At 42.1% G+C, this 21,276-nt stretch overlaps 1 protein-coding gene across 1 annotated transcript in view; it reads left to right on the top strand.

Annotated features, from left to right (window-relative positions):
- The window catches only part of astn1 (astrotactin 1), a gene marked incomplete at both ends in the record, with an annotated part of 181,898 nt that overhangs the window by 27,910 nt on the left and 132,712 nt on the right, over window positions 1-21,276 (top strand). Inside the window, 2 exons of the mRNA XM_080838023.1 lie at window positions 7,139-7,326; window positions 16,577-16,970. Coding sequence (XP_080694149.1) covers window positions 7,139-7,326; window positions 16,577-16,970 — 582 coding nt within the window. The remainder of the gene's footprint in view (window positions 1-7,138; window positions 7,327-16,576; window positions 16,971-21,276) is intronic.

Below are 21,276 nucleotides of genomic sequence, written 5' to 3'. Positions count from 1 at the left end.
GAGACAGACGTCACTTCACTGATAATATTCTGGGAATAGGCTACAACATAGCCAAAAGGCTTTCATACTAGGGGCTTTATCCTTTAAATATCTTTGAGGCATTGGATCAGTCTCATTTCAAGAACTTTCTAGCCTCGCGTCAGCAGCGCCTATACCTTAAGGGCTCAGATACACATACGCGTTTTTGTAAAAACGGGACGCGAGCAAATGCATTGATTCCTATGGTACGGCGCGTTTAAAGCGTGCGCCCCTTCTCCACCACGCGTTGCGTCTTTGAAGCGTTTTTTAGGTGCGCTTAAAAGTTGAACTATTCTCAACTTTCCAGCGCAAGGCAGGGAAGCGCACCGCTTCTGTTTTGGCCGCCGCACTTTGCCAAGGCGTTACTGAAGCGTTTCTGCCTGAAAAAAGACGCGTATGTGTATCTGAACCCAAAAACAACAGGCGGATGGCGGGCGGGTGCGGTTTTGAAAATTGGTCAAAAAAATTGGTGCGGATGGATAGCGGACGGATCATGCGTTTTGTGATGCGGTTGCGGATGAAATAATAGCCCATCCGCGCATCTCTAGTGCATATGCGTTATTTAGCATTGCAGCCAGTGGTATTATAGGTTTGAGGTTTTTTTTGTTTTTATTTAGATTTTTTTTTTCAGTCTATTTTCTTTTAGTACATCAGTAGTTTTTTTTGAGGAATGTACATGTTTTAGTTTAGTTTATTTCAGTAAAGAGAAAGCCTTGATTTTTAGAAGCTGAAAAGGGTAGTATTAATCTCGGTAGTGGATGTTGAGCAGTATGGCAAGCAGACTAGAATGTTGCTCCTACTGAACTGCAGTACCCCTCCCACTGGACTGTTCAGAGAGAACGTTAATCTTCTTTCTTTCATGACACCCAACCAGAGGTGTTCAGCCCACATGTTACAGTCCTTGTAACAGATATTTTTTATACCTGCACATACGTAGATGCATAATTATGCAGCCAAACATCTGTGCACCAAATGTGTATTTTCAGACCTAATACTGTTGCAAGCATATGATGCAAAATGGGATCACTTTGAAGAACACTGCAAGTTAATGAGTAGTCTGTGGAGTGTTGACTCTAAAGACTTTGGATCAAACAATGTTTTCATGTGCTCACCTTTCCAAAAATCCCTTGATTTTCAAAGTCAAAGAACAACCCACAAACTCCTGATAAAATATTGTGGCCAGAAGTGTATTCAGCATTGACCTGAGGAAACAACCTGTGATCCCCAAACCTTAACCTTGAAATGTATCCACTGATGTCCTCAAGGCTCAAGCCTGCACCTAATCATCCAACATGAAATATTTAACATGGCTTTAAAACTTTAACAAATTACCATTTGCTTGCCATCTCAGCCAATGCTTAAATTGTTAAATCACTCTCTAAACCAGGTGTGACTTTGATTGATTGCTTAGGTTTTATCTCTGTTCATGGAGAAAATTGGTGCAGGCAGTCAGAGTATACCTTGAAACAAGCCTTTGGACATTGCATTGCATATCCTCTGCCCATTTTTGTACTCTCTGACTGAGAGCTGTGTTTGACTGTAACAGTGTTATCCTGCCTATTCACCAGCATCAAGTTGTTTCTGTATTCGCCCTTCAAACATTTCATGGATTCATACAGTCACCTTTGGGAAATGGCTCTACGTTTCGATTTTCATATTCTTAGTCAGATTTAAGACTACTTTTGTGTTAGCATGCCCTCAAACACTGACAGGGCGTGCCATTACATGTTCATGCAAATCTGCTCGCATTCTTATGAAGCTCATTTGAAACGGTGCCATTAGGCTTTTGTCAGCATTCATCCACAATTAGTATGCAAAAATGACAAGTCAGAAACTTGCCTAAATTAAAATAAATACTGTATCTTGCATACAGATTTACTGGAGCTACAGAAAATCTAGAAATGGCATACTCTTATATCAGTTTGATCCAGTGATTTGCACATTCTGCACTGCAGGCATTTTAATGCATTGCATCACCACATATTTTTAGACATATTATGAAATTTCAATGTTGACTTTCAGATGGGGGATTTGAACGGTGCAGTGTATTTGAGCTTCCTCTCTTCCTGCAAGCTCAGATTCTGACAGAGAGAGAGAGATTGTGAGAGAGAGAAGGGGGGTGGGTAGGTGGGAGTAGGGGTGGATGTGTTGGGGTGTGTGTGTGTGTGGGGGGGGGGGTGGGGAGTTAGCCCTCAACACTGCATCAGGATGTGAGCGGAATAGAACCAGCTTTTGAAAAAATTCTCTTCACCATTTTTCATGCTCTCCCCCTTTCCTCCAGGTCCATGTGAGCTCTAGCTTTTATTTAAAGGAGAAAGTTCTTTCCAAAGGACTGTAGCATCAGTGCAGAAGAAAGGTCAAACAAACACGCTGTTTATGTGAAGCGTGATGAGCCGAACCGCTGTGTAGTGATCCGTGAAAGAGAGCGGAAAACAAGCTAGTATTTTCTTCAGCTCTTTAGTTAACAAATTAAACCTGTTATATACTTACAGCAAGAGAGTGAGTTTATGTAGAGTCACTAATTGATCAGCAATTAAATCACCGCAGGTCATAATGTAGCCAGGAGTGTTTATTCCACCCCATCTCATATATACAGCTTTCCAGGGGATGATTTCAGTGTTGCACCAAGGCGACATACCCTTTACAGTTTCTACGTGTATACGTACTGTGACTATCTACAAGTAAAAGAATGAACGTATATTGGTGAATACATCTAGATGTCAGTCTGTTTGAAAGTCTAACAATAAATCGCATTCTATCCAGGCAGGTTTTGCCCTCAAAATATATTGCAAATGTGCTTCAGTTCATTTATTTATTTATATCAGTGTCTATTTCTGAAGTGTGTGTTTGAGATCACAGTACGAGGGGGTAAAACAGCAACCCGACAAACATGCTGACTTCCAGTTAGAGGATGGTGTGACATCTGCTAAGAGTGCCAATTAGAGGTCTACCGAGTGTGATGGATGCACCCCCCCCCCTCCCACACACACACACACACACACACTCCGCTCTACCCCTCCAAAAAAGCAGACTTTACATATGTCCTACTTTCCAGAATAATGCACCTCAAACTGTGTGGCTAGCAGTCTGAGGGTGTACACAAGGGCAGCCTCTACGTTTTCGTATCAGCATAAAGCCTCTTAAGTAACTTAGGTTCCTCTTATTATTTTGGCTGGCCTCAGGCTAACAGAGTGAGGAGTTTTGTATTCTTTAAGTGGCTCTTTTTTATTTGCAGTATCTGGACAAAAAGAAAATCCTCTTTTATGTGACTCTCCGCCTCTGACTTCAACCACGATGTTCCATTATTTTGTCTCTAAGGCAAGGTTCTTAATACAGCATATGCTACAGGAACATTTTTTTTTCTACAGAGTAGACTGTTCGTATTAACTGATTGTGTATTTTTTTTCAATTCTAATGTATTTAATTAATTTCAAGTCATTTTTACTTGTTTCATAATATGAATCAATTATTATTATGCCTGGGTGAACAGACACTGATGTAATAATAAAAAAGATAGTTTGTGCCGAAAAATATATTACCAAAATAGTAAGTATAGTAAACTAGCACTGTCAGATCTAAGAGCAGCTGCAATTATTTAAGCTAAAATAGTTACGTTCATGCAATTCTCTGTGCGTTCTCCCATTAATAAAACTGTCATTCTGAAGTAGACCCAAGAGACTCTCTGCAAAATGTGTGCTGTCACATTAGTCAAGAACATTTACATGTTGTTTAGAGAACAAAACGCTACTTAATTTTCCTGTAAGTGTTCCTTGGTTCATTTTAACACAGTTTTGGCAGCACATCAACAACATATGCTTTATTGATGATATGGCAAGGTTAAGTCGAGGGCATAGTCTATTTTGTCACATGGTGCGATACCAGTTGTTTCTTTGCATAAGTTTGCTGGCACTATCTGGCAACATTTATTCCAAGCTTTTGGACTGAAATCAAGAGGAAGTATTCCTGCTGGGCTTTCCATATGCTGAGTGCAGCGTTCACCTGCATCTCTTTGTAATACTTTTTACTGAACAATTAGGACCCCCAAACCATTTCACTTCATTCACTTCAACATTTTCATTTTGCAGAACAAGAACATTTCTAAACCTTATGTGTATGTGTATGTTCAATTTTGTAACCTGTCTCTTCAAGCTTTCCATGTGAGCACTCATTTTTCAGTAAGATGTATACTAGCTCAAGGTCTGCCATTTAAAAAAAGGGTTTTGTTAAATTGTCTGGAACCCAAGTGAATAGGTCACTATCCATGGATGCTCACACTTTGTAGCCTGGCAACAGTGGAATACTCCATTCTATTTTGTATTCAGTGTCCATGTCTTTCAGGCAAAAAGTGACTGTAGAGATACGCGCCAATAGTATAAGCATAACATTTCCTTATAAGTGCTGCTCTTAGTCCGTTGCCTTGATGCTGTAGGATCTTGTGTCAGTAGTGCTGTGTAGTTGGTACATATTATGTCATGCCATGTGCTTCTGTCAAAGAGAATGTAATGAAAATGTGGTGAACTTGAAAATCGTTACAGTTCTCCACCATAGCCTTGAGGACCAGTGCAACTGAGTTTTCACAATGTAACACATGAATATATTCAGCAATAGGTGTTCACCAGCCTAAAACAAATGTACCCTGTCATATCCACCCTGCCTAAAGGATTTGAATAGGGGTTCGGTTGAGTTCTCTGATGCTATTTAGGCCACATGTAAAAAGTTGGTCTTGTGAAGCCCTTCACACATGGATGGTATAACATTATTATCATTATATAAAATTCAGCAAACAAGCTGTGGACAAACAAATCTGAACACTGGCATAACACTGCATCTCTGCTAAGATGGGATCCAGTATCATATGTCCCCTGAATATTCTCTGATGTGCCGCTGTCTAAGCTTGTCAGCCTCTTATCTGATTCCCTCAGTGTCGTAATAGGCACTAATGTGCAGCTGTCAGACTTCAGTTATCAAGAAAGTAAAGCGAGACACTGCTTTCAGTTTAGTTGAAAATCAAGAGCAAGCATGGAGGCCTTCAAGTTCATCAGAACTGGCTGTATGAGAAAGCCTGGTGGGAAGTCCTTTTTGTTGCTGCCTTGTTTCAGTGAAGGTCCAGCTTTTCTGTACAGTGTTGTGCGGCCATTGTTTTGTTCAATCAGGATTTCTTCAGTTTTGTGAGTGGCTGTGGAGAGGGATGGTAAAAATGTGTCAACTTCTGTATCAAATGCTTGTCACTTTCACTCATCTTATGATCTCTGCACGATATCTGTTTACAGGATTGTTGTCTGCTTTTTTTCATATTGCTTATTCATTTAATATTTGACTCCACCAAACATACCAGGTGTTTCCTAACAAGAGACCAATCACATGCTTTCCAAGATCTTGATTAGGGGGTTTTAATTTACAATTCCTGAAAATTAGACCAAAATGATTTTGCTGTTGTTGGTGGTAGAAACATTGGCAGAATGAAATAGGATCGCTGCCAACTTGTGCTTTATTTTGGCTGCATATGTTCTTGGTCCTTTGGGTATAAGGAAAGCCCTCAAACTGGTGGCCTCTGTCTGCCGTGAAGCAAATCTGAAAAACTGAATTTCAGTCTAATAAAGCTGTTAGATATTTAGTTTGAAAGCATTTAAGTTTTGAGTTTTTTATAAGACAGTCACATGCTGTATATCAGCTCACGGGTCATTCATTAAACATCTCATCATCTTGTGAATACCAACATTATGTAAGGGATAATGTATAGAACGCAGGTCATTGTCGGGAAAATAAGCCCCGACAGGGCGAACAGCACCCCGACGCGAAGCGGAGGGGTGTTGATTCACCGTGAAGGGGCTTATTTTCCCAACAATGACCGGCGTTCTATACATTATCCCGCTTATTATACGGCTAAAACTTAAAAAATTACTTAACACAGTGTGTCTTTTTACAATGTATTTGTTTTTGTTATTATACGTAGTGTTAAAAAGCAGAGAAATAGTTCGCCAAAGACGTTGAACTTCAAAGACAGTTGAACATTCTTTAGAACACAGCTGCTCAACCGTCCGCTGAAACTCCCTTGATAAGTTACCGTACTACTTGCGGAGTGCTACGAAAGATGTGAATCAGAGGCAAAAAGGCCACTTTCCTTGACAGCGGTCATTAACTGCATAGCAACGGTCAGTTATCGGAAAATAGTTGACCGCAGAACGTTGGGATGCCCCATTCAAGTGAATGGAGCATTCTACAGCATTAAGAAGAGCCGTGTAATTATTAAGCAATAAGGTTCGAGAGGCAGTACGGTATCGTCAATAATGTACTTGTTCGAGGGAGTTGTTAGGCCCGACGCGCAGCGGAGGGCCGGCAAACCCTCGAACAAGTACATTATTGACGATACCGTACTGACTCGAGTACCTTATTGCTTTTATAACACGGTTGCCAGCGACTTTATAAATATTAAGTACAATTAAAGTAAACAGTAAGCTGCCTTTCAGCACAAAAAAAGTTGTAGACACCAAACGTTGTGTATCGCATTTCAGTAGCCAAGAGAAAATAGTCCCCCTTTGTGTGGCTGTTGCTATGCAACAAACAAATAGCATTGGGAATTTAACGTCTGTTAGACCTAGCACAAAAGCTACGTGTGTTTCAAATGGGTTTTTGGTCTAAGCGCTAAAAGTCAACTACAAATAATATTCGAGACTTTCAGTAAAGACTTTCAATACTTTGCAACATTCGCGTAGCACAGAAACAACTAACTGAGTCAATTTAGACATATAAAAAGTCGTGTAGATAGCTTAATTCACATGAAACATTCCCCACTACATTAGCCACAACACGCCGCCATCTTGGATAGATATTTCCTTTTGAGTGCGTACTGATATGGAACGCTCAGGTAGATGAAAACAGGTCGTACAGTTACTATACCGTAGAATATAGCACACCCCGGAACTAACTCTCAGAATGGTGGATTCCATCTACCCGTGTTATAATTCCATCTACCCGTGTTATAACATTCAATAAACACCCAAGCGCTGCCAATAATGTGCATATCAATGTGTCAGGTCTCCTGATGTAGAGACCCCTCGAGTAAAATCTTGTCACTGCCGTCCCTTTCAGTCTGTCAACTTATATCTAATTATCTGTGCAGAGATTTCTGGGAACTCGGAGGACATACCCCTGGTGCGATGGCGGCAGCAGTGGCTGGAGAACGGGACCCTGCTTTTCCACATCCACCACCAGGACGGCAGTCAGACCCTCCCGGGGTTGGCCACCACAGACGACCCTGCCAGCGAAGCGGCCGAGGAGGAGCTCCGCATTCTGCACATCTCTGTCATGGTATGGCCAGTTTCCTCTTCTCTGGACCACAGCATGGGTTAGGCCCCTAGGACAGCAGGAAAACAAAATGAGTCCAGGAGTTAGAGATGTGATATAATGATAGGAAGAGGCTGTGGCTTTCAACAGAATGGTCAGTCAATTCTTAAAATTGCGTTGTCGAGTTGCAGTAAGTGGAAGAAAACAACTTAAAACGACTTCCCTCTCAGGCTCAGCTCTTTTGTTGGTCTGTGAATTTGAGAAGCTGGTCTCTGAAATTGGCTACGACTGCTGTAGCAGGGTGGTCAGAAGTAGACAGCCTATTATCCATGCCACACTCATGTGAGCGTTATTTCAACTAGAAAATTAGTCCCTTTAGTTGGAGGTGGGCTTTTTATGTCAGGAGCTGTCCCCCTGCCTGACGCCTCAGTAACGGAGGAAGATTATGAGCCTCCTATCTGAAGCTCGAGCAAACACAGAGCCTGACAGTGATATCCTCACAGAGACAGTTATTAGTATTCTAAATAGGTGGGAGACACACAGGGAATCAGCAGGTGACACCGCCTTATTCAATGAGGCGTCTGGAATCAAATCATATTTCATTCCCCAGGTGCTGGGACGGGCACATCACAAGGGCAGGATGCTATATGATATCTCAAAACATGGATTAATACATCTGATGTAATGCTCTTGTTTGTCAAGACATTACACAGCGAAAATCTCTGAATGCATTTGTATGCGTTATTTAAAGTATTAAAATCATGCGTTTATATGATAATATGCTCAATTTAATCACGCAGTGCACATAATGCACAAACAGCTAGCGAGTGACACCTTTGCTTTTTTTAAATGCACTGGTGCTGAAAGAAAGTGCCGTCACCAGCCATGACTCCAGTGACTTTGCACTTTAAGGTTATTTCTCAGCGACACTCTATACCTCTCCAAACTCAAGCAGTTTTCCGAAGATCGAAGTCAGATACATCTCACAGATGCTGCACAGTTTTATTTGTCCTTTCTTATGCCTTTTGCTCTTTGCTGAGTTAACTGCCTTGCTATTTAAAGGCACATATTTTCAAATTACACCATGATTGATCATTTCTATTTCCAAGTTCTGAATAATATAGTTCAGACGTCTTATATGGCCCCTTCATGCCTCTTGAATATCAAGCAATCTAATGACCTTCAATTCTCCACCGCATGTTGTACTTGAAACACTTCACTCTTTACATTGTCCAAATAAGGATGGATTATTTTTAGGAAAGTGCTTTCACATACTCGTGAATATCCTTCCTCAGCATTTACTTCCACGGTTGACTTTCGTTTATAAAAGTTGCATTCCTGTTGGCTTGCGTTTGCCTTCAAGCTCGGCGGTTCGCCACCGGCCTGATCGTGACTTCTGCGTGCTGGAGGAGGAGATGATAAACTAAGGGGAAGGGACTGCCAGCTTTGGCGACAGATGGCAACAGTGTCATGCTCTGCCCCTGCTGTTGCCGGGGGCCCACGACTGGAGGGTGGCCTCCTAAATCCAAAAATCCCCCCTCTACAGCCTCCCACTCCCACCCCTATCACACCCCTCAGTGCCTTGAAGCCATTGCGATCCCTGGGAGACCGTCCGCCCTTTCCCTCTCGCCCTCAAAGACACCTGTCACCGGCCCATTTCTATCGTGCTCCGCACACGGCGGGCTCCTGCACAGCCAAGGCTACAGTCCCACGTCTTCATTTTCCACACAGCAGCACATCAGAGCTGGGTCAGTGCCAGGTCAGCTAGCCCTGCATGGAGACGGCGGGGGCATTTCGGGGGGAGTAGATGAGCGCGGGCTCAGTGTGGCTTGAGAAAATGTCAACTGCGGTGTGACCTCCGTAACCACCGCTCTTTCCTCGCTCATTCCTTACTCTTAGCTGAAAGAAGTGATGCAGATCCAAATGGGAGTTGTGCTCTTTCGAGGTTCTTGGCAGGTTTCCCGAAGAAAAGGAGAAAAGTCGGCATTAAAGGGTAGAGTCCGCGATTGTAATCCAATTCACTTTTTGTCAAATTCAGCAAATCGCTCCACACGGTCCTCTAGCTGTCCTTTCAATGTGTGTGCTGAAATAAGAAAACAAACTGGTGTTGGTATAGCCATGGTGCTGTAAATGGGAAATAAACAATGAACAATGATTGAATTGAACAATGAATAGTAAAAAAAAAAAGATTCCAGCCAATCAACACATTGCTTGAGAAACACATCTACACACATCAAACACAAATATAATTATTGAGTAAATCTATCTATTAGAGAAATGTGATGAGACACTGGTGTCTCTTTGACAATTTGCAATAACTTTTTTAAACAAAGGTGTTAGTGACATCTATCCCTTCCCCTGTACTGTTAAGCCCTTTGCCATTACCCAAAATGGCTGCAATCCTGCCTCATTGCGTCTTGTCTGGTCTCTGTGTCTTTTCTGTTGAACTGAGTGATAAGCCCAACATGTCGATGAGATGGACTTACCTCTGAAAGCTTGTAACACATTGCTACACCAGTTTGTCAATAATATTGGTGTCATCGTAAATACTAATCACACTGAAAGGTCAGAGGATTGTGTTGTGCTTCTGCGAGAATGGCCCGAGTCATCCACCCCACGATGTGGGATGTAGGATGGTGGAATGAGGTTGCAGGAAGGAAACACACACAGCACAGGAGACAGTGGCTTTCTTAAAAAAATCTATATTTATTTACAACAGTGTAATTCAAAACCCTAAACCATATAAACACAAACTGAACAAACTAAAGCCATGGTACAACTCTGTACTTACAGGTTTGGTCTAGTACCTTCTCCCAGCTTTCATCCAGCATGTTCAGTCTGTCCTCCCCTAACTAGACAATGAGGTGCACCTTTTATCAGGCCGCCCATTGGGCTAAACTGATCCAATTAAAGTTAATTGGACCCCTCCACAGGGGTTGGGGAACCTGGACCCAACCATTCAGGTAGGGGAGTCCGGTCCTTCTTCCCCCCTTAGGGCCCCAGTGAGACGGGGGGCAGAGATTTCACCTTCTCACAGCTTCATAGAATTGAACCTGTAATCGCATATGTGTTTCCTCCCACCTCCAGACACACTCAAACACGCTCAAACACACCACACAACCTTTCTGTAGGTTACCATGGGTGCGTCTGCATGTCTACTTATAATAATAAGGGCCTTGGGATGTGAAAATGAAAACAGTGAAGGCTTGGAGAGTTGAGACTGGAGATCCTATTGTTTCTCTGAGGTGCACCATATAATCTTCTCTCTGGATTAATGTATTACAGGAGTCTCCGCTGGTTGAGCTAAACTAATAAATGTAGACTTTAGAGGATGATTAAAGTCTGGCTTTGTATTTCCTCTGCCACTGTAAAATCGGTGTATTGCCCCCTCGCGCTGTTGTGCTGGCTCCAGCGTTCTCTTCCATGGGTGTATGTAGGCAGTGTTTATGATTTCTGTCTCCGCTTGGGAATTAGGAAGGATCAGGTTTTGGACAAAACTGACTTGGTGGCATTAAGGAACTGGGTAGGAAGGGCAGTAGAAGCAATAAAGAAAAAAATCAATTCTTCCTTTTTTCCAGAGCCAATATAAGTTTACAAAGTTACTATCGTTGCAGGAACTCGCTTGTGTTTGTGAATGGTAATTTCCTGGGTAGAATTTAACATTGCTGTACAGCACAGCACATGTTGGAGTTCAATTCTTGGAATGTACTCTTTATTAAGTGTTTCTGTAGCTCAAAGCACTGTGCAAGGTACCAATAGAAGATCATTGGTTCGAGCACACATAGTGATTAAAATGTATACTTGTACAATGCTGTATGATGCTTTTGGTAAGTCTCTGCAAAGTTTAAATGAATTGAGCGTAAGAACCATATGATTGGCTATATTTGTTCTTATAGCCGTGCTTCTGTTTGGACCATGACCTTCATGAAATAACCTCCAGAGCGTGGTAGTTTCGTCTGTGGTTTGTACATCACTGACATTCCCCACCGCACTGGACACCTGCAAGGTGAGTGCAAGATGGGGAGGTTTACACATTCCGAATGGGCTGCGGAGGCCATTTATAAACCAGTACAGCAGAAGAGACGCATTTTCGCCCCGTTAGCAGCCATAAGAGGAAAGTGATATATCTTTGCTTTGGTCTCTCTCCCTTGGGGACTCAGTAGGCAAGAATGTGACCAATGGCTAAGAGTGCTGGAAAGGGGGGCAAGCAATGTTAAAAGCAGTGACGGATTATTCTCCGAGGAAGGACTGGGGATGATGCCTCTCAAGTGCTTATTTCCCACCACACTGTAAAGCCCACAGTAATGCTTCTTGTGTGGCTACGTGTCCAAAAAACAGATGTTCTTGTGAATATCAAATGGTATTTCTGATTACCGTTTTGACCACCACATTGCAGATATTTGTCATAAAGAAGCAGGATGTGTTGGCTTTCTGGTTTGCAATATCCACCTCTCAATATTTGAACCAGTGTATTGTGTCGATTTTGTTTATCGAATGCCTGTGTCTTTGCTGGACTCTGTAAACGCCCTGGCTCTCTGCCAAACCAAATGAATAATTCCCCCCAAAACAGTTACCAGCAGTTGTAACTGTATTTGAGAATAAAAGCAAAAGACAGATACTGTTTAAAATGTTGTTCAGGAAGTAGAATAATGAACTGGTTGAATGTAGTACCAATGTAGGGAGCCTTCTGTAGTGTTGCCTTGTGGGGTAGCACAACCCTTATCCCCTGGAACATGCACTTATGGCTTAAGTGCTTGATAATACCTTATTTTACGACCACACATTCTCTTGAGGGGAGAGGTCATTTCCTTGCACTTCTTTTATTTATTCCACAGAATGCCACCTAGATTAGATAAAGGTCCATCTGGAAAGCTGTCCTGCTATGACTCTTTCATGCAAGCATGTACACACACACACACACACACACACACACACACACACACACACACACACACACACACACACACACACACACACACACACACACACACACACACACACACACACACACACACACACACACACACACACATACACACACACACACACACACACTCACACACAAACACACACACACACGCACACACACGCACACACACGCTGGCCCCTGTGCTCTGCGGACTTCAAATGAAAATGACAATAATTTATACAGCTCTGACCATGACCAACAGTCTCTCTCTCTCTAACTCAGGCAGAGAAAGAGAAAAAGATTACTCCGCCATGACCTTCAACCCAGAAAAAAGGGGTTTCACATTGAGTATCTGCAACTGATGACCAAGTAGGACACCATTTTTCACAGACCACACACAAGAGTCATGTACTTGAGCCTTGAAACTCCCCACCCCTCCTCAGGGAGCTCTGCGAATATACTGCCTACTCCGCCTGGCCACCTGGGTGTACCGATCACAAAGAATTGCACAAACAAGCCATCATAGAAGTTTGTTTTTTCAGGGCCTCTTTGCAAAATCAAGAGGCACCTGCAATCAATCATTCACCAGCCATTTAGGGCTTTTTTCCCCCTCAGTGTTGCTGAAATCCACCATTTGATTGGCATGCTATCACTGTGGAAACTGTCAGTACCGGTACGAACAGAATCATCTTTTGAGAGATCTTTTGTGAGAGTTTTATTTTCCTCTGGCTTGTTATTCTATGTGAATTCTTCTGAATATTCCAATCTGATGACCTTTCATTGAAATGTTAACATAAGGCATTGAACAGTCCTCCATTACTTTATGTGCTGCTGTGGTTATCATGTGATGCTGTATATATGATGGGTCCTTTGTAAACAAGAACTTCTCATTATGCTGCGTGTATCTCTTGTCCCCATCTGCATATTGGGGTCATGTTCAATACAATGTATTTGCAGTGATTTGGAAAAGCACCTTGACTGTTTTGTGGTGTGTTGATAATGGACTATAGTGGCTGTAAAAAATAAGAGGCTTTTAACTATTCACAAAGCCCAGATAGCAATACGCCGCAATTAAAAAGAGTTATAAAAGTTATAACTTATGTTGAAGGTCAATTTTTTTATTATAAGTAAATATAATTTCCGTCTGTGTTCTATCAGTGTAAATCGGGGGAAAGTTCTGCTTACATTGCTGCAAACACTGCATAAGTTCCTCTCTGTTGAACTTCTTTTGATTTTTTGTCTCTGCAAATAATGAAAAGTATTTCATGCAGTATTAAAACGGTACACCACTTTGAAATGTTGACAAATCCTCAATTGTCTTTTAATTTTAAACTTTAAGCTTTATATTTTGAGGTTTTAAATATTTTAAGGGCTCTACCCAGTTTGTGAGGACAGTGCGTCTGAACATTTTGGGTATTTTATTAAATATTGATCAGAATCCCCCCTGCTGAATTACTTTCATTTCTTTGCAAGAAATACAAATTGTATTAATCTAAGCTCTTTATATATTTACACAGCATTTGTCTGTAGAAATGCTCTTCACATGTCGAAACAAGAAGAATACCAAGCACATCCATGGAGAGTCCCATTGTATAGTTTGTTTATTCTAAATAGACATAACATACAACATTACTTATTTACCATAGAACAAAGACTGATATTATACAAATGCATCTTGCCATCGGTTCAAGCCTGTCTTTATCCTGTGAGTTTACAGTCTTTAGTACAAAGAAACGTCTACATACTGTGTATTTTTGCAACCCCACACACACACAAATATTTTATTTGCAATGTTTCTACCATTTAGGTCTACATCAGGCAAATCATTGATTTTCTTTCCCCAGTCTACCTTTACCTTTGTCCAGACGCCTGGCATCAATATGGCTAAATATGCACACTTTTTTTTCCAAAAGCTGCAGTGTTGAATTACAGTTAACATGTCCTCCACCATAAACAATACACAGGACACATGACTACAGTGTTGTAGACTGGGACAGGCGTGACGGTCCTATTACAGCATCACTGTAATTCATACTTTATGTAATGAGATTACAGGCACTCATGCTGGTATCCACAGATGTTTTTTGTTTGGTTTTTAATAGCTTCTACGCAAAGCAACATTGTGCCCAAACCAATTCGGCATCCTCGGTAATGTATGACATTATGCAATCATCTCCACCATATAGGTAACAATGTAAGCCACTTATAGTGGTAATGCGTATTGATGGCCATAATGTTGATCAGAGAAATTCGATTACACAAAATGGATTATTGGGTGACTGCGGGGCAATGTATGTATAGTCGTATTGTTTAGTTTGGCTCTTATCTGCTGTGAACCAGTGCACTTGCCAAGACCACTGCATCTCTCCGGAAAACACACAAGCACACACAGGCACACGCAGGATATTTTCTCTCTCCAAAGGTGTGTCATTTCTGAAATGCAGTTCTCGTTCATGATCCCAAACAAAGTTGCATACCAGTATTTGGGCCATGTCTAAAATATCAAGTCATTGCTACACATCAGGCCATAACTCCAAAAGGTGTATAATGATGAAATATGTATTACCTATTTCATAATTGAACTCCCAGCGGAAGGATAAACAACTAGTCATGATAATGCGAGTAATAAGCGATAGTAAATCTTAGTACATTAATGCTTTATGGCAATGCCTTTCTCCTTTGGTGATAAAACACCTCAAACGAGATCTCATCGTAACTCCCTAATCACTTATTATAATTAATCACATTTGACATTTGCTTCCCTTCAATCCCCCTCTATCAATCAGACCGTGGCTTTGTGAACCTCAGTGATGCACGGTTGCAGGAAATGAGTATACAGTGTCTGAAAAAAAAAATCAATACAAAACAGAATATGTCTGTTCTTACTGCTCTGTGTAGTGCATGCCAATGTTCTGCATGACTGTGTCGATACCTGTGTTTAGGTGTGATGTGTTGTCACATCTGACTGTGTAGTCAGCAAACAAGTTATGCATATTGCACTTACCATTACCATTTTGACTGTACTTGAATGATAACAGATAAAGCTTGGCTCCTTTGAGGTGTACCTGTCTGTCACAACTTACTGATTCAAAAATAGTATCCAAGGAGGCATTTTAATTAACGGAATCTTTGAGTGACATTTTTTCAAGGACATAAGTCAAAAGGTCTGATTTTCAGGTGCATAATTTATCATTTGAAGATTCCTGAGAGTGTATCCAAGACACAACACAGGCATAGCAAGCATTTTCTTAATTTATTTTGTGACATCCCATCCAGCTGTGCTCCCTCACTATGTGGAATCTACATACACTGGCAGTTGTCTACCAAACACTAATGAGTCAGTACATGAAATTTCCTAAAAAACTAAGTCAAAAACTTATTTTTTTCATTTATTTCCACATTTTCTTAGCTTTTTATATTAGGTTTATTTAAGTTGTGTGCTTGGTGTGAACAGTAAGAAAGTATTCAGTTGACCGTCCATACGTTAGCAGCATCATAAACAGTGACACGTCAACAACATTAGCAGAACAAGTATCATCTCATTTGTTTACATTTTACTGCTCATTCTCAGACTTGTGTCAAAGCAGCATCAACTCCTGCCGCTGTGCATTTCTCACTCTGTGAAGGCGTGGTTTCATGGATGGTAAACTGCCACTAAGGTGCCAATGCAGCAAGCCCTGTACTCATTTGCCTTTTGGGTGAAAAAAAAATCTGTGGAAAAGTGTGTGTGTGTGTGTGTGTGTTCACAAGGCTTCATTTCTTGTGTGAAATAGACCTGTAAGACCACTTAAATTCCTTGTCATGGTTTCAATTACCAAGCAATCACAAGTTTTAGTATATCTCCTTGCTCATGAGAAGGATTTGATTTGGAAGAATTGTTAGTTAGAACGAGATTCAGATTGCCAAACTGAAAAGGCAGCTGCCTTAGGTGAAATAATAAGGCAATACTGTGAGGTAATGAAAGTAAAATAAAATAACAGCAAATAGTAAAAAGAGTTTACAAAGATAGAATGATACAGGAATGAAAAACCTTATTGAATTTAGAGCTGTGACGTCATGGGAGAAAGGTGCAACCATTACAATGTATGAGCAGCAATATGAGCTACTGAAATTAGGAGTAGTTTATATTTAGATACACACTCACACACACATACACACACACACACACACACACACACACACACACACACACACACAAACACACTCTCCCACACACACACAAACACACACACACACACCCACACACACCCACACCCACACACACACCCACACACAAAGAGGTATTTATATACCAAGGTATGGATGTTGTCCCAGCACGTTAATGTTAATGTGTTCTCTCTCTCCCTCTGTCTGTGACCCACCCAGGGTGGCATGATTGCCCTGCTGCTGTCCATCCTGTGCCTGGTACTGATCCTGTACACGCGCCGGCGCTGGTGCAAGCGGCGCCGTGTGCCCCAGCCCCAGAAGAGCGCCAGCGCTGAGGCGGCCAACGAGATCCACTACATCCCCTCCGTGCTGATGGGTGGGCAGGCGCGCGAGAGCCTGCGCAACTCGCGCGGCCAGGGCCACAACTCCAGCGGCACGCTCAGCATCCGCGAGACGCCCATCCTGGACGGCTACGAGTACGACATCACCGACCTGCGCCACCACCTGCAGCGCGAGTGCATGAACGGCGGCGAGGACTTCGCCAGCCAGGTGACGCGCACGCTCGACTCTCTCACGGGCTGCAACGACAAAACCAACATGGACCTCACACCGGGTGCGTGAGTTGCAGCGTTTGTACTGACTTGTGGTGGAGCAGACATGCTTGTTTGTGTGATTTAGCGTTGTTGTTGTTGTGTGTGTGTGTGTGTATCCTGCTTATGTTTGTGGCTACCACCTGAGGAGGGAGGATGAGCTATAAACCTCTAAACATCAGCCATTTAAAGTATTGATTGGACCATTAGATCCTTGTTGTATCTCCCAATCATTACCCTCGTTTCAAGATCAAGGTGAAACCAAGTGTTTATGTATTCCTATTCCTATTGCTATGTTCTCAAATACAGGCTCGACATTGACAGAACTGACATACCTACAGTACATGCCAGATAAGATTGCATCACAGTTTGTTCTCTTGAGATAGGTACTGTGTCACAGAAGTCCCTGGCTATTCTGCATTAGAATTGCCTAAGGATAATCTAAATTTCATCAGATTTTAATCTTTTATGAAGTTCTTTTTTATTTTGCATAGAGCGCACAACCCAGTGTATAAGATGATGACTACATATTCCATCTCATCTCAGATGCACACTGTCTGCTTTATTTCCTGTGAAAAGCATGCATTCATTTGGCAGCATTGTGGCACAGCATGATGACAATGCTATTTAATATCATCATTTCTGTGCATGAGACCTTTTTTTTTGTCCTGCAACACTACAATGGTCTGACAATTCATATTACCTGGGCCAGTCAGATTTTGCACCCCATAGAGTAAGCAGAACAGAGGAGGGTTACGACAGCTGCTTCAGAACCACAAAAGAATAGTTTAGATACAAGAAACAAGGAGCCAAGGAGTGGATTTACTTCTTCAGGGGCCGTATTCACAAAGAATCTTAGGGCTAAAAGTAGCTCATAAGTGGCAAATTTAGGAGAAACTCCTAAAAATAATGGGCGTGTCAGTCTTAAATGTAGGACTCCTAATTTTTTTTACTAAGAGCAATTCACAAAATATTTTATCCCTAAAAGTAGCACCTAAGGACTAGGACAGCTTAAAACTCCTCATGAGGACTCCTAAGTCACTAAGACCTATTCACAAAAAATCGTAAGATGGCTGCAGCCGACTTGGAATTGATAAAAGACATTGCTTAAACCGTGAAGGTATTAATATTGTCGTAGAATTAGCGCGGGATGCAATGACGCCTTTAAACAACGATGTGTCCTGAAGTGAAATGTTTGGAAACATAAAGATAGCCTATTTGGCTTCGCAGAAAACGCAAATGACGACACTGGGGATCATCATTCAGCCGTTTAATTCATCAAACTATCAACGCACTGTAGACCCCACATCATCCAACAGTTGGATGTACCGATGACTTGTGCATTTCAGCGGAGAGCGGTCTGCAACGGAGAGCGGTCTGGTTTTTGAGAACTTACCAGCTGGATGCCGCTGGGGTGACAGTGGCTATTGGTCCTGGGACCAGTAGGCTTTCGCTTAGGCTATACGTTTCACGTTCGTTTCGCTTTGATCAATTAAGATTGGAGGGCTTAAAGGGCCGCATGTGCTGATATTTGAAGTGGTCAAGGGCTGGAAATATAATAGCCTTACAGTTTGCTGGGTGCTTTAATTATTACTGCCTTGATTACATGCAATTGCCATATTTTATATTGATCGCTTTATATTTCTCTTAACGTGCAAAGTGTCATTCCCGTTGGATGCACAAACTTGTCATCATGCGTGTGCATTCTGCTAACTGCACTGTCCATAACTATTTAATATGACTTAATTTGAAGCCTAGGTTACTCTCTTATTTTCAGTCGATATAGTGGGATTGTTAGAGAGACGTCACGAATGAGTTTTTAATGAGAGAGCCTGTCAACAACCAATCACCGTCCTCACCCCTTCTAAACTCGTGCATGAGAAGCGACGTCATCCATAGCAACGGAGTTTTTATCTTAAGCTTAGGAGTTGGTATTATCCTTAGTATGAGTAGGTCTCAGAGCCGTTGTGAATCACTTTTAAGAAATTACTCCTACGTAAAAGGTTTTAGCGCGAGTTAGGAGCACTCCTAGTGGTAAGTTAAAAGGCTTTGTGAATACGGCCCCAGGTCTCTATGTGTTCAGGTAGAGATAAAAAGTATACAAGTACATTAAAACTACAGAAGTATATGTTCGTGTATTGTGTAGAACAGTTATATGAAATCATTTAAGAACAAAATATAGACAATGCAATATCATGATTATTTACATAGAAAGTTGGAGCCCTAACACAATATTTATTTGTCATATTTTACAGTTGAGAGAAAATAAAGCGACTAGAGAACTGGGGCCGTATTCACAAAGCCTTTTATCTTACCACTAGGAGTGCTCCTAACTCGCGCTAAAACCTTTTACGTAGGAGTAATTTCTTAAAAGTTATTCACAACGGCTCTGAGACCTACTCATACTAAGGATAATACCAACTCCTAAGCTTAAGATAAAAACTCCGTTGCTATGGATGACGTCGCTTCTCATGCACGAGTTTAGAAGGGGTGAGGACGGTGTCATGACTTGGCTCAGAAGCCACGACAAATGGAAGGACGCAGTGTTTAAATACCAAAATAACAAGTAATTTATTATAACGAGAAATACAAACAAAGACGAACAGAAGCAAAACGGTAGAGTGTGGAAGTCAGTAAAGTCAGTAATGTAGGGTGAGTGCATGGATGCGTGAACAATGCAGTGAGGTGTGTTGCATGCCAGAACGTAAAGGGAGTGAAAAGAAGCTCCAACGGGTAACGGGGTGGGAACAGTCTTAAAGGAAATGGGGACACCTGGCCCAGGTGTCACCAATTCAGTAACTGGGCTGCAGCCACGCCTACTGAGAGGAGACAAAGCAGAACAGGACAGGACATACAGACCAGGCCTGCAGACCATCACACCCCCCCCCTTAAAAGCGGGCTCCCCAGCGGAGTCCCGCCCACAGTACAGGGCTATAACAATAAACATTAAAGCACATTTTAAAGTATAAAAAAAAAATATGTATATAAATCACCGGACATTAGATCGGTCGAACCCGAATGTAAGTCACATCTGACCCACCGCTCACCCATTCAACCTCTCCAACTCAGCAACCGGTGCACCTAGGAAGCATAGAGTAGAAGAGAGGATGAAAAAAAAACACGAGAACAGAAGAGGCCGTTACACCTGGGGAGCCCTAGACAGCGCGTCTGCCACCACGTTGTCGGTCCCCTTGATGTGACTGATCTCTAAGCAGTAAGATTGCAGAAACAGTGACCATCTTATTAGTCTCTGGTTAGGACAATGTAAAGAATTAAGAAATGTGAGTGGATTATGGTCTGTAAAGACCATAACAGGAGTACTGCCACCAACATAAACATCAAAATGCTTCAAAGCAAAAACCAACGCCAAAGTCTCTTTCTCCACTACAGAATAATTCCGCTGGTAAGAATTAAACTTTCTTGAGAAGAAACTGACCGGCTTGTCTATTCCACGATCATCCTCCTGTACCAAGACAGCCCCAGCACCCACAAGGCTAGCATCAACAAATAGTTTAAACGGCTGGTCAAAACGTGGTGCTGCCAAAATTGTCGTATCACAAAGGAGCTGCTTAACCTGCTGGAAAGCAACCTGGCAAGCAGGAGACCAAACAAACTTTTCTTTCTCCCTCAGGAGATTAGTAAGAGGGGCCACCACTGTAGAAAAGTTTCTACAGAAACTCCTATAGTAGCCCACAAGGCCGAGGAAACGCATCAACTCTTTTTTAGTTGTTGGTGCAGGAAACTGCTCAACAGCTCGGACCTTTGCCTCCACAGGGCAAACCTGTCCCTGCCCCACCACCCGGCCAAGGTAGGTCACAGTCGCCCTCGCAAACTCACACTTTGCGAGGTTGACTGTGAGCCTTGCCTCCGCCAAACGAGTGAAAAGTTCCCGCATCCGCTGAATATGAACGTCCCAAGTATCTGAAAACACCACAACATCATCTAAGTATACTGTACAGCCTTCCAAATCACCCACCACATGATTCATAAGACGCTGGAATGTTGCCGGTGCGTTCCGAAGTCCAAATGGCATAACTGAGTAAGAATACAAACCTTTAGGTGTAATAAAGGCAGCAATCTCTCGAGCACGGTCTGACAAAGGCACCTGCCAGTATCCTTTTAACAGATCCAGCTTACTTACGAATTTCGCAGAGCCCACCTGATCTATACAATCTTCCATTCTTGGAAGAGGGAACAAATCAGGCTTAGTGATGGCATTGACTTTGCGAAAATCAGTACAGAAGCGTAGGGCTCCATCAGCTTTCGGAACCAGCAGACAAGGAGATGCCCAACTAGAGGAAGTAGGTTCAGCTATACCATTCTCAAGCA

The sequence above is a fragment of the Sprattus sprattus genome (assembly GCF_963457725.1).
Source record: "Sprattus sprattus genome assembly, chromosome: 4".
Lineage (NCBI taxonomy): Eukaryota > Metazoa > Chordata > Actinopteri > Clupeiformes > Clupeidae > Sprattus > Sprattus sprattus.
This window is presented reverse-complemented; position numbering and strand designations above follow the sequence as displayed.